General features: G+C 43.1%; 1 protein-coding gene across 1 annotated transcript in view; it reads left to right on the plus strand.

Annotated features, from left to right (window-relative positions):
* The first annotated feature begins 996 nt into the window (after positions 1-996).
* fgl1 (fibrinogen-like 1) overlaps positions 997-13,965 on the plus strand; it is a 31,178-nt gene continuing 18,209 nt past the window's right edge. The window contains exons 1-3 of the mRNA XM_052010337.1: positions 997-1,447; positions 1,583-1,661; positions 4,681-4,867. Coding sequence (XP_051866297.1) covers positions 1,593-1,661; positions 4,681-4,867 — 256 coding nt within the window. The 5' untranslated portion in view covers positions 997-1,447; positions 1,583-1,592. The remainder of the gene's footprint in view (positions 1,448-1,582; positions 1,662-4,680; positions 4,868-13,965) is intronic.

The following is a 13,965-nucleotide window of genomic DNA, read 5'->3' on the forward strand; positions in this document are numbered from 1 at the left end:
TCTGAGCATGCTTGAGATGAAGACGTAAGACACAGCCTAAAATTTCACAGGTCTTTAAAAGTAGTTCCCAGCATGTGAGGCTGAGACTTCTGTTTGCCATTCTACAAATGCTCTTATCGTATCCTAAATCCTGGACAAGGGTTTAGTATCACGCCTGCTTAGGCAGAGTGGAAGTGCCTGGCCTGATTTATTAGCAGAAAATTGAAATGAAACCCTATCACTTATTGAGACAAAAAACTCATTATTTTGGCCCAAATTCCCCTTATATTTATTTATTACCACTCTCCCGCATTTTCTTTTTTAATTTTGTTTGCAATTTATTGATCTGGTTGCAGCTTTTATTTTGATTGGTTAATTAAAACCCATCCCACAAGGTAAACTTCAAATGATAGACACTGTCAATCCTAAACAAAAATCAGAACGCTGGAAGAACTCAACAGGTCAAGCAGCATCTGCGGAGGCAAAGGGTGTAAGTTGACATCTCGGTTCAAGACCCTCTATGGGGACTGAGATGGAAGAGCAAAGACTTCCAGTATATTCAGCAGTAAAGGGGAAGGTGGGACAGAGGCTGGTAGGTCTCCACATTTGGGGGGAGGGGGAGGGGGTGAAATGATGGACAAATGTACCCAGGTTGGAGACAGGGAGGGGGAGGGGATGGGCAAAGTGAACAAACCCAGGTGGGCAGGTGAGTGTATGTGGGAGGAGAACACCAGGCTTGTGGGTTCCTGCATCTGCACTCTCTTTTGTCTTCATACTGCAAATTGTCTTCAAGGCATGCACACTTGGAAGAAATTTTCCTCCTCTCTACTACAAAACTTCAGTGAGTCTCTCTCTCTCTCTCGCTGTTCTCTCTCTGTAGGTTCTTCTGCTCTTCTCTCCTGGAGAAGGTGCTTTCCAGCCCGCTCCCCTTCGCTCACCATTCTACTCCAACCCACTCTGTCTGGTCCCACCTCTTTCCAGCGCTAGTCATCCTTCTTCATCTCCCTCAGTCCTGATGCAGGGTCTTGACCCGAAATGTCAACTTATACCTTTTGCCTCAATAGATGCTGCTTAACCCGCTGAGTTCTTCCAGAGCTCTGTTCTTTTTTTTGCATTTTTCCAGCATCTACAGTCTCTTCTGTTTTCATACTGTCAGTGAAGCATTCGCTTGTAACTGTGTCCTGCGTGTTATAAAGTGTTAAGCCAACTGTGGCTGTCCTGCGTAACCAGCGAAGTTCTTAAGTTCCTTCTTTTGTCTTCTTGGGGCCACTGCAGAGTCTCCCTCGGCTGCTGACTGGTGTGTTTTTTTTTGGAAACCATCTCATTGGAAACATTCCTGATCACCGACTCACCCGAGATAAACATCACCAACTCTGAAAACAACTGAAGTCTTCTGATTCGCAAGAGACCCGCTAGTCACTTGGAGCTCACAGTTTTGCTCCTTCCATTCTCAGAAGGAAGTAAAAAGGTCAGTTTATGTCTTTGGTTTAGCTGCTCTTATAATTGAGGCTTATTTGGGTGTTACGGATCGAAAATCTCAGTCTTCTCCCGCTGGCCTGCTGGGATAATTTATCTTTTTTTTTCATTTTCTGTTCACAAACAGGAATTCCGAAATGCAGCGTCCTTGGGACTCACTGTGTTCGCTGCTCGTGTGTATCTCAATGCTGAGCTGCAGCCACTCGGTGAGTGAGTTTACTGCGATAAAAAGCGGCGCGATCACTGCGATTTACTACCTTTCGACAAAAGAGGCCCCAAACTCAAAAGTTGCAGTCTGAAAGCCAAAAGAGGCAGCTAACAAATGTTTTGAAATGTTTGTCAGAACTTCCGTAAAAATAAAGATAAAATGACGGTGGAATATCGCTTTTGCAAAACAGGGACTGGATGTGCAGAGAAAGCTGCGCTGTGCCAGATGTTTTCTATTGTGCTGCTGAGATCGGGCACTCACATTCCACTTCCAAACTCTGCCTCCCGCACCACTGCTCTTTGAACTTCTGTCTGAATCCTCCACTCCATCTGCAGGGAATGATTCACTCTGTCCACATTCTTGATGAGCAACTTTGTCGAGAGAGCACACGTTACCCGCAAGAGATTGCCAGTACATTTGGGAGGCAAATCTGATCTGAATCATGTTTGCCTTAAAATCTTGAGCAAAAGGCTCAATTTGTTGTAGACAGTGCGTTGGTTAAATGTGGAGGAGTATTAATGGGGAAACATGAACTCAAATCTTACTGGGCCAGCTGGGAAATTTAAATCCAGATAAGTAAATGCATCAAGAATGAATACCTAGCAGCAGTACTCCTGATCATGAAACTGCTGGGTTGTTTTAAAACTTTCAGCATCCAATTCCTGCCACTACCCCCCCCCCCCCCCCCCGCCTCAGGAAAGCGCAGATCTACCATGTTTACTGGGTGTGTCCATGTGCGGCTCCAGACACATCAGTGGACCTGTGTGGCTGGACCCACTCTGCTCCTTGAGCTTGCTTCTCACAGAAAGTCTGCAGTTGTACTTCCCTCTGTGGCTGCAAGGCTTCCAGCACCCAGCCAGTATTGCTGCTGCTGCAGCCTTCCCATGAGGTGCAGTAGTGTGCCAGGGGCAATCTGGCCTCAGGTGGCTGATGCTAGGACCCTGCATAAGCACCGCACTGATGGCCTTCTCATAGCTTGTGCTGTCAGGAAGCCTATTCTACTGATTATAAAATGTCTCTAATGTGCCTGCATCTGACTTCCAGCCTGATTCGTATTTCAGTGTGGAGGTCCAGAATTTCTGACAACTCTTGGAACTTCTGTATGGAACAGTCAGCTTAGCATCAATGTGATCCAAGCCAATGTGGTTGACTTTTGGCTGCACTCTGCCGTTGGAGATGGACCGTAAATGTTGACTTCAATATAAAGCGCTATGACCAAGAAAAATAGCACAGTTGTGTAATCTTGAACATCAGTTAGATCAGATTTCTAATTTGTTACAACATCTTCTATGTTCAATGTCTATTTTTCCTGGTAAAATCTTCCTCTGAGTTTTAAAAGCTGAGTTATCTTTATAGCATGAGGGAAATTTTGTTTATTTGGATTAAAATGCTTCCCTAAAGAAAGTAACAGCAATTCCTCTTTTGCAGTTATAATGGAGCCCATAAGGTAATGGAATCGGTGCTTTGTAATACTTGACATCAGTTTTATAGCTGGTTTACATTCATTTTCAGTGTTATAAACAAATTGAAGAAATATTAAATGGCACAAGACAAACTAGAGTCTAATAATGAAGTTATTTGTTTAAAATTTTGCGTTAGTTTTCCATAAACTAATATCTTGATCAATTCAAGATTCAGAATTCTGTTAGGTGATCACTGCTGTATAGAATATTTGCTTATATGCATTTAGTTCATTCCAAACTAAGGACAGTGAGATTAGTTCATTGTCATTAATGGGATTGCATCATTTTTCTTGGCATGTTAGGTGATTATATTTTGCAGCACACATTTGAAAACATACAAATGATGTTTCTTTAGTTGTTTTTACTTATGCTGTGATGTAGCACCATTTCGTTTTCCAGAAGTCTGTGGAGACTAACCTTAATATTTCAAAGCTGTTTGCACTAACAATGGAATTTTTCCATAGTTTGAATTAACTGATCCAAATAGATGAACATAGAAATTAATTCAAATAATTGACCTTGAAGTGAATCAATTGGTTGACATTTTTCCTTATAATGCAACAATGACAAGCCTAGCAAATATATAGAGTCTTCTGCATGCACGACACTTCATTTATGCTTTAACAAACAACTTTGATATGAGGAATTGGCTGCCTTGCATATTTACCATCTAGAAATGAGTTCCCTCCATCTGGGCATCTGAAACATAGAAATATTTTCCAATTTTCTCATGGCAGGTTGTCAAGAAATCATGCACTTGCAATGACTATTATGTTTGATTTTAACCAGTTGATTGACAAAATGAGTAAATAAGAGTAAGGGGGTTGGTTATTCCTTGTACAACATCAATGACAGCATTTTCATAAATGCTTACAAGAGAAATGAAGATTAATAAAAAGCCTGAAGACGCTGGACATCTGAAAGAGAAACAGAAAACGTTGGGAACATTCAGCAGGTCAGGTGGCATCTGTGGAAATGGAAACAGTTAATGATTTATATCCAGGGTCCTTTGTCAGAACTGGGAAAGAGAGAAAATCAAGTTAGCTTTCAGTAGCAGAGAAAGTGAGGAGGGGATGACTTGAAGAAAGGGAATACCTCTGATAGGGTGAGTCCAAATGGAGTACAAGCACATTATGCTTCTTTGTCTGTGTAACGTGTTGTTACTAGTGATACTAGGGGACATGCCCGGCAGGCCAGACTATATGAATAGAATAAGAAAAAGTGACCCATCCCTGCCCCACATTCTCTGCTACTGAAAACTAACTCATTTTTCTCTCTTTTCCCAGTTCTGATTAAGGGTCCTGGATCTGAAATGTTATCTGTTTCTTTTTCAACAGATACTGCCTGACCTACTGAGCATTCCCAGCATTTTCTGTTTTTATATAAGGGAAGCATTTCAAAATGTGCTGTGCATGCAAAAGAACCTATAGTTAATGCATTTTACTTCATTTTTTGACTTAAGGGGAATAGACTGCCTTTCATATTTACTGTCCAGAACTGGGTCCCCTTCATTAACTTATGCATTCTCAATGGCTGTCATGTTTAATTCTGAAGGCACCAACTGATTGTCATCATGAACAAATAAGACTGAGGGCTCAGGTGAAAGCTCTGGAACTTCGGATTAAACAGCAGCAACTTCAGATTGAACGCATCTTGAGAGAGAGGGAAAACTTGCAAAGTGTTGATGCTTCAGAAGATGATGAATCCCTGAATGAACTGGAAGGAAGAAAATTCTTTGCAGGTTATACATATCTTATTTAAAACCTATTTTTTGTGGGCACAAAACTATGTCATAAGTTACTGAGATCAAAATGTAGAAGTGCAAAAATTTAAAGATGACACATTTTGAAAATAAACAAATGGAAAACACGAGAAATGTGTAAAGCAGACCAGACATGAAAGGGATGTAGAGAATGTTTCAAATCAAATACTTTGCCAGTTCAGTATCATCTGGACACAGAACTAGCAACCAAGTTGGAAAACATTCTATTTAAAATTACATATTGAAGCAGAGATTCATGATATTGCCTTTCAAAATATCTCAGTCAGGCAAATTCCATTTCGTTGGTCAGTTTTTGTCAGTAATATCTATTACCTATCAACTCAGCATCCTGATAATTGGTTTACACATGCACATTAGCTGAAGGAATAGATTTGCCTGTAGTCTTGATGCAAATCATTATGTTACCCGCAATGCCACCCAATGTTTTTCTAGCAAAATGTCCCCTGGAAGCCATAATAAGAGACAAAAGGGCCAAATTTAATGTTCTTGAACCATAGTTAGAAGAATTCAAAAGGAGGTATAAGATTCAGCACCAATTCTTGTGAAAGATATATTAATCTACTTAACATGACTTAGTTTTGTGCCCTTAAACATCCCATCCTTTTGCTGTCTGTTTGTGGCCTCAAGGCTCCAATCTTTCTTCAGTGTTCATTGAATAGCGTTGCTTAAGCAGCAATGATCCTAGTTGTAGTAGAAAGTGAAATTACAAAATCAATGTGACAATAGAGGCACAGATGATATACAGCAAACAAAGATGCCATTCAGCCCATCTGGTCTATGCCAGCATTTAAATGCCACTCAAGCTTCCTCCCAACTTTTGTCAACTAAGTCCATCAACATAACCTCTAATCCCTTTTCCTTTATGTGCTCATCCAGCCTCCCCTTAAATGCATGAGTACTATGCTCTTTCCCACAAGTAGAAACTTATGCTTTGTAGCAACAGTTTTAAAAACCTGTCATAATTTTAAAGACCTCAATTAAGCAACCTCTCAGCCTTCTTATCCCGAGAGAAAAGAGACCCAGTCTGTTCAATCTTTCCATGTACTCTTGTATTTTTGGTAACATCATTGTAAGTCTTCTCTCAAGTACCTTCTTTTTTATAATGTGGCAACCAGCTTTATTCCCCGTATCCCAAGTGGAGTCTCACCAAGGTTTCAACACAGGTTTAGCATAACTTCTCTCCTTTTTAATTCTTTTGCTCTCTAGATAAATCATAGTACTTGATATGCTCTTGTTTTGGATTTACTAACCTGTGGTGCAATTTTTAATGTGTGGTGTATTTGCAGTCTGAGGTCTCTTTGTTCTTCTGCCCTACCTAGACTTGCACGAAATTAATAAGTGACCTCTCTGCTCTTCACAGCTAGATATTATCTGAGTTGAACTTCATTTGCCAATTATTTGTTCATTCTGCATTTATTTATGTCCTCTTGTTGTTTGTTACAGTCATCCTTGGTGTTGACTATTAATCCTGATTTGGTGTCTTCTGCAACTTTAGAAATTCTGGTTTTGGTTCCAAATTCTAAATCATTAATGTAAATGTGAACGGCAGTGGTTCCAGCTCTGATCCTTGTAGGCCTCCACAGCCTATCTTCTAACATTGCAAATACTACCCTTTATTCCCAGCATCTGCTTTCTGTCTTGAAGTCAGCTAGCAATCCAATTCTGCCATTTGTCCCCTGACTCCACATTCTCTGATGTTATTCTTTGCTTTTTAAAGAATGGTTTATAAAAGGACTTTTTAAAATCAAGATAAATGACATTTCCTACATTTCCATTATCCATTCTCTCTGAAATCCATGATAACTATTCATTAATCTTTTATTTTCTAAATAATATTATATTCTCCCCTTTATTAGGCAATTCATTATTTTTCCTCCAATATTAAGCTGACTACTTTACAATTCCCTGGAAATGTTCTATCTCCCTTCTTATAGTTTATACATTATCTGTCTGCCTTTAGCACCCCACAGTTCATCATGAACTGTTCTACTTGTTGATTTTTTCCATTGCACTCTACTTATTCTTTAGCTCTGCATGTACTTAAAAGAAAATAGACGTGAGTGTGGCTTGACCCACTGTCAACTTGTAACCCTATCTAATTTCAATAGATCATCCAAGCAGGGAGCTTTATACGACTGATTTGATTAATGGACATTGGGGAAAGGGCAGTGAATTGGACTATTTGGATACCTCTTTCAGAATGACACAAATGTAGTCTGAATGCTGAATGGCCTCCCCTGTTCTGTCCGTACATTGCCCCTCCTGCAATTGAGGTAGTTAGGTGAGTTAGCCAGTTTTGATTATTGGATTTAGCTCCATCGTCAGTGGAAAAACTAGTTCCACCATGTGTTCCTATCCCCAACCCCATAACATAGCTGCTTTTATTTAAACCATATGAACCCAAGTCCCCATAGAAACAGTCGTCACCCAACCTGTGAAATGAATTCCATCTGCATCTGCCTTTTACCCCCCTGATCTGGATCCACCTATCACCTGCCAGCTCTTGCTCCATCCCTTCCCTCCACCTTTTTTATAGTATCTGTCTTTCTTTCCAGTCCGCATGAAGGGTCTTGACACAAACCATTTCCCTCCATAGCTGCTGCTTGACCTACTGAGTTCCTCCAGCACTTTTGTGTTGTCTTTCATTCAGAGAGAATTTCCACATTGCTGCATCCCATTGGGCCAAGTCAAGTTGGCCATAAGTCTAAGATGAACTGAGTGACAGATGCCAGTGCTTGGTCTAGGATCGGAATTAGAACATAGAACATTACCGCACCGTACAGGCCCTTTGGCCCATGATGTTGTGCTGACATTTTATCCTGCTCTAAGATCTATCTAACCCTTCCCTCCCACATAGCCCTCCATTTTTTGATCATTCATGTGGCTAAGAGTCTCTTAAATGTCCCTAATGTATCTGCCTCCACCACCTCTGCTGGCAGTGTGTTCCACGCACCCACCACTCTGTGTAAAAACCTTACCTCTGAAACATAGCTTCCTCCAATCACCTCAAAATTATGCCCCCTCGTGTGAGCCATTTTCACCCTGGAAAAAGTCTCTGTCCACTCAATCTATGCCTCTTATCATCTTGTACACCTCTCATCATCCTTCTCTCCAAAGAGAAAAGCCCTAGCTCACTCAACCTATCCTCATAAGACATGCTCTCCAGTCCAGGCAGCATCCTGGTAAATCTCCTCTGCACCCTCTCTAAAGCTTCCACATCCTTCCTATAATGAGGCAACCAGAACTGAACACAATACTCCAAGTGTTTTATAGAGCTGCAACATTACCTCACGGCTCTTGAACTCTATACCCTGACTAATGAAGGCCAACACACCATACGCCTTCTTAACAACCCTATTGACCTGCACGGCAACCTTGAGGGATCTATGGATGTGGACCCCAAGATCCCTCTGTTCCTCCACACTGCTTAGAGTCCTGCCATCAACCTTGTATTCTGCCTTCAAATTCGATCTTCCAAAGTGTATCACTTCACACTTTTCCAGGTTGAACTCCATCTGCCACTTCTCAGCCCAGGTCTTCATTCTATCAATATCCTGTTGTAATCTACAGCAACCTTCTACACCATCCACAACACTGCCAACCTTTCTGTCATCTGCAAACTTACTAACCCACCCTTCCACCTCCTCATCCAAGTCATTTATAAAAATCACAAACAGCAAGGGTCCCAGAACAGATTCCTGCAGAACACCACTGGTCACCGACCTCCAGGCAGAATATACTCCATCTACCACCACCCTCTGTCTTCTATGGGCAAACCAATTCTGAATCCACACAGCCAAGTTTTCCTGGATCACACACCTCCTGACTTTCTGAATGAGCCTTCCATGAGGAAGCTTATCAAATGCCTTACTAAAATCCATGTACACCACATCCACTGCTCAACCTTCATCAATGTGCTTTCTCACATCCTCAATCAGGCTCGTGAGGCATGACCTGCCCCTCACAAAGCTATGCTGACTGTCCCTAATCAGCTTATCCTTCTCCAAATTCCTATAAATCCTGTCTCTAAGAATCTTCTCCAGTAATTTGCTCACTACTGAAGTAAGACTCACTGGTCTGTAATTCCCAGGGTTATCCCTACTCCCTTTCTTGAACAAAGGAACAACATTTGCCACTCTCCAATCATCTGGCACTACTCCTGTGGCCAGTGAGGACTCAAAGATCGTTGCCAAAGGCACAGCAATCTCTTCCCTCGCTTCCCATAATAACCTTGGATATATCCCATCCGGCCCTGGTGACTTATCTATCCTAATGTTTTTCAAAAGTTCCAGCACATCCCCTTTACTCACATCAACATGCTCTGGCGTTTCAGCCTATTGTACACCATCCTCATAAACGTCAAGGTCTCTCTCACTGGTGAATACTGAAGCAAAGTATTCATTAAGGACCTCCCCTACATCTTCCGACTCCAGGCTCATGTTTCCTCTTTTATCCCTGATCGGTCCTACCTTCACTCTAGTCATCCTCCTATTCTTCACATACGTGTAGAACGCCTTGGGGTTTTCCTTAATCCTACTTGCCAAGGCCTTCTCATGCCCCCTTCTAGCTCTCCTAAATCCATCCATTAAGGGGTTTTCCTTAATCCTACTCGCTCCTGGCTACCTTGTAACTCTCCAGAGCCCTGTCTGATCCTTGCTTTCTAAATCTTAGGTAAGCTTCTTTCTTCCTCTTGACAAGATATTCTACGTCTCTTGTCAACCACTGTTCCTTCACTCCTTACCCTACTTCAATGGGGCAAACCTATCCAGAACCCCATGCAAGTACTCCTTAAACAACCTCCACATTTCCGCAGTGCACTTCCCCAAGAAAATCTGTTCCCAATTTACACTCCCAAGTTCCTGCCTAATAGCATCTTAATTCCCCCTCCCCCAATTAAATACTTTTCAATATCGTCTGCTCCTATCCCTCTCCAAGGCTATGGTAAAGGTCAAGGAGTTATGGTGACTGTCTCCAAAATGCTCTCCCACCGAGAGATCTGAAACTTGATCAGACTTGCCTAATACCAGGTCCAATATGCCCTCTCCTCTAGTCGGGCTGTCCACATACTGTGTCAGGAATCCTTCCTGGACACACCTAACAAACTGTGCCCCATCTATCCCCTTTACACTGAGGAGGTGCCAATCAATATTAGGGAAGTTGAAATCACCCATGACAACAACCTTGTTATTTTTTGCACCTTACCAAACTCTGCTTCCCGATCTGCTCTTCCGTGTCTCTGCTGCTATTGGGGGGGGGGGGGTCTGTAGAATACTCCCAACAGAGTGATTGCTCCCTTTCTGTTTCTGACTTCCACCCACACTGACTCAGTGGACAATTCCTCCAGGACATCCTCCCTTTCTACAGCTGTGACACTGTCCCTGATCAGCAAAGCCACTCCCCCACCTCTTTTACCTCCGCCCCTGTCCCTTTTGAAACATCTAAACCCCAGAATATCCAGCAGCCATTCCTGCCCTTGCAACAGCCAAGTCTCTTTAATGGCTCTAAGTTCATCAGCCTCGTTCCTGATACTTCTCACATTAAAGTAGACACACTTCAGCCCATCCAACTGACTGCAGTTTTGGCCTTTCAACTGTCTATCCTTCCTCACAGTCTTTCTACATGCTGCATCTACTTGTACACTAAATGCACCAACCTCCAACTATCACTCAAGTTCACATCCCACTGCCAAACTAGTTTAAATTCTCCCCAACAGATCTAACAAACCTGCCTGCAAGAATATTGGTCCCCTCCAATTCAGGTGTAACCCATCCCTTTTGTACCTTCCCCAGAAGAGATCTCAATGATCCACAAATCTGAAACCCTGCCCGCTGCACCAACTCCTCAGCCACGCATTCATCTGCCAAATCAACCTATTCTTACCCTCACTGGTGCATGGCACAGGCAACAGTCCAGAGATTACTACCCTTGAAGTCCTGCTTTTCAGCTTCCTACCTAACTCCCTATATTCCCTTTTTGGTATTGGTTTATTATTATCACTTGTATTGAGGTACAGTGAAAAACTCATCTTGCAAACCAATCGTACAGATCAATTCATTACATAGTGCAGTTACATTGAGTTAGTACAGAGTGCATTGAGGTAGTACAGGTAAAAACAATAACAGTACAGAGTAAAGTGTCACAGTTACAGAGGAAGTGCAGTGCAATAAGGTGCAAGGTCACAACAAGGTAGATCGTGAGGTCATAGTCCATCTCACTGCATAAAGGAACCGTTTCAATAGTATTATCACAGTGGGGTAGAAGCTGTCCTTAAGTCTGGTGATATGTACCCTCAGGCTCCTGTATCTTCTACCCGATAGAAGGGGAGAGAAAAGAGAATGTCCTGGGTGGGTGGGATCTTTGATTATGCTGGCTGCTTCACCAAGACAACGAGAGGTAAAGACAGAGTCCAAGGAGGGGAGGCTGGTATCCATGTGCTTGGCTGTGTCCGCAACTCTCTGCAGTTTCTTGCGGTCCTGGGCAGAGCAGTTGCTGTACCAAGCCGTGATACATCCAGATAGGATGCTTTCTATGGTGCATCGGTAAAAGTTGGTGAGGGTCAAAGGGGACAAACCAAATTTCTTTAGCCTCCTGAGGAATTAGAGGCACTGGTGAGCTTCCTTGGCTGTGGCATCTACATGATTTGACCAGGACAGGCTGTTGGTGATGTTCACTCCCAGGAACTTGAAGCCCTCAACCCTCTCGACCTCAGCACCATTGATGTAGACAGGTGCATGTACACCACGCACTTTCCTGGTCAATGACCAGTTCTTTTGTTTTGTTGACATTGAGGGAAAGGTTGCTGTCATGACACCATTCCATTAAGCTCTCTATCTCCTTCCTGTACTCCGACTCATTGCTATTTGAGATACGGCCCACAACGGTGGTATCATCTGCAAGCTTGTAGATGGAGTTAGAGCAGAATCTGGCCACACAGTCATGAGTGTATAGGGAGTAGAGTAGAGGACTGAGGATGCAGCCTTGTAGGGCACCAGTGTTGAGAATAATCATGCTGGAGGTATTGCTGCCTATCCTCACTGACTGCGGTCTGTTTGTTAGAAAGTCAAGGATCCAGTTACAGAAGAAGGTGTTGTGTCCTAGGTCTCGGAGTTTGGTGACAAGCTTCCTTGGGATTATTGTATTACAGGAGGAGCTGTCATCTATTTTTCTACCTACGTCATTGGTACCAATATGTACCACGACTTCTAGCTGCTCTCCCTCCCCCTTTAGAATGCTGTGGACCCGATCCGAGATGTCCCTAACCCTGGCACCCAGGAGGCAACATACCATCTGGGAGTCTCTTTCACGTCCACAGAATCTCCTGTCTGCCCCCCTTACTAATGAATCCCCTATCACTACTGCTCTCCTCTTCTCCCCCTTTCTGTTCTGCGCCACACAACCAGGTTCAGTGCCAGAGACCTGGTCACTGCGGCCTTCTCCTGGTAGGTCATCCCCCCCAACAGTATCCTGTTATTCAGGGGAACAGCTGCAGGGTTACTCTGCACTACCTGCCTATTCTCCTTCCCTCTCCTGACAGTCACCCAGCTACCTGCCTCCTGTAGCTTCGGAGTGACTGCCTCCCTGTTGCTCTTGTCTATGAACTCCTCATTCTCCCATAGGAGGCAAAGGTCATCCAGCTGCAGCTCCAGTTCCCTAACACAGTCTGTAAGGAGCTGCAGCTGGATGCACCTTGTGCGGATGTAGCTATAAGGGAGACTGGAGGTCTCCCAGAACTCCCACATCTCTCGAGGTGAACACACCACTGGCCCTGGAGCCATTCTAGTTACTCTGGCCTGGCACTAAAGGAAATATCACAGGAAGAAACTTACCAGAGACTTACTTGAGCCTCTGCCTCCTCTTGCTGAAGCCTCTCGAGCCAAACTGCTCCACTCTAACCCTGGCCTACTGGCACAATGGCCGCTCCGCTAATACCTACCTTCCTTTTATTCGCTACTGTTAATTAACCAATCAACTATTAACAATTTGCAAACGTGCCTCTTTTAGACTCTTGCAAGGTGAAACTCACAAGCACATGCACAGAGACTCACCTCTTTTCAAAGCTCCCACTCCAAATCTCACTCCCGACTCTGCAAGGTGAAACTCTTAAGCACAATTCTCAATCATTTAAACAGGAATTTCCCAACTTGGAGAATAGGAAGAAGAATGTGAGTTATTTCCTTTTAATATTTTATTTTAATATTTTAAATTATTATTCAGTGTTTCAAAGTATTTTAATCATTTTTATTTTTAAGTTTAACAGTTTTTATTTTTCAGTAATTTAAAGGAATTTTAACAGATATTAAATGTCTCCAAAACATTTTAAAACTGTGACAAAGTACCCCAGTTTTGACTGGCTCTACACCTTGCTTGCCTCCTGTCAAAGGCTGGCATGATACTCTGGCAGCAGAAGTTCATCAGTCCACCCCTGTGGTCTCGTAGCCACTGAGATTTGAATTGACTTGGCTGCCAAGGGTGAAGAACTAGTGCATTCAACCCTCTGTATCTGACCCCGAGTAAGTGCAGGTGGGTAAAGGCTGTGTTCAGTGAGTCAGACCACTGAGTCAACTCCAGTTCCAAATAGTTCCTTGTTTGCTCCTCTTCCTTTCCCTTGTCTTCAAATCCATTTCTCCTTCATCTTTCTGTTTCCTACCCATCTCCCTACACCACCGCACTTATTTCTCTACAACCAACAGCCCTCCTCAGAATAACACCCAAACCTGAGGGGGGGCCAATATCCTTGCGGCCAGGTTTGCTAGGGTGATTCAGGAGGGTTTAAACTAGATTGCGAGGGGGAAGGGAACCGGAGGAGTAGGTCAGAGGAAGAAGGGGATGGGGAAAAGTCAGATCTGACAGGTAGAGAGGCTTTGAGGAAGGAGAAGCAGAGTACAGGCTATAAAAGTAGTAAGGTGGATGGGCTAAAGTGCATTTACTTAAATGCAAGAAGCATCAGGGTTAAGGGAGATAAACTGAGAGCTTGGATAAATACATGGGACTACGATATTGTGGCTATTACAAAGATATGGCTGACATCAGGGCAGGAATGGATATTGAATATTCCT

The sequence above is a fragment of the Pristis pectinata genome, chromosome 2 (genome assembly GCF_009764475.1).
Source record: "Pristis pectinata isolate sPriPec2 chromosome 2, sPriPec2.1.pri, whole genome shotgun sequence".
Classification (NCBI taxonomy): Eukaryota; Metazoa; Chordata; class Chondrichthyes; order Rhinopristiformes; family Pristidae; genus Pristis; species Pristis pectinata.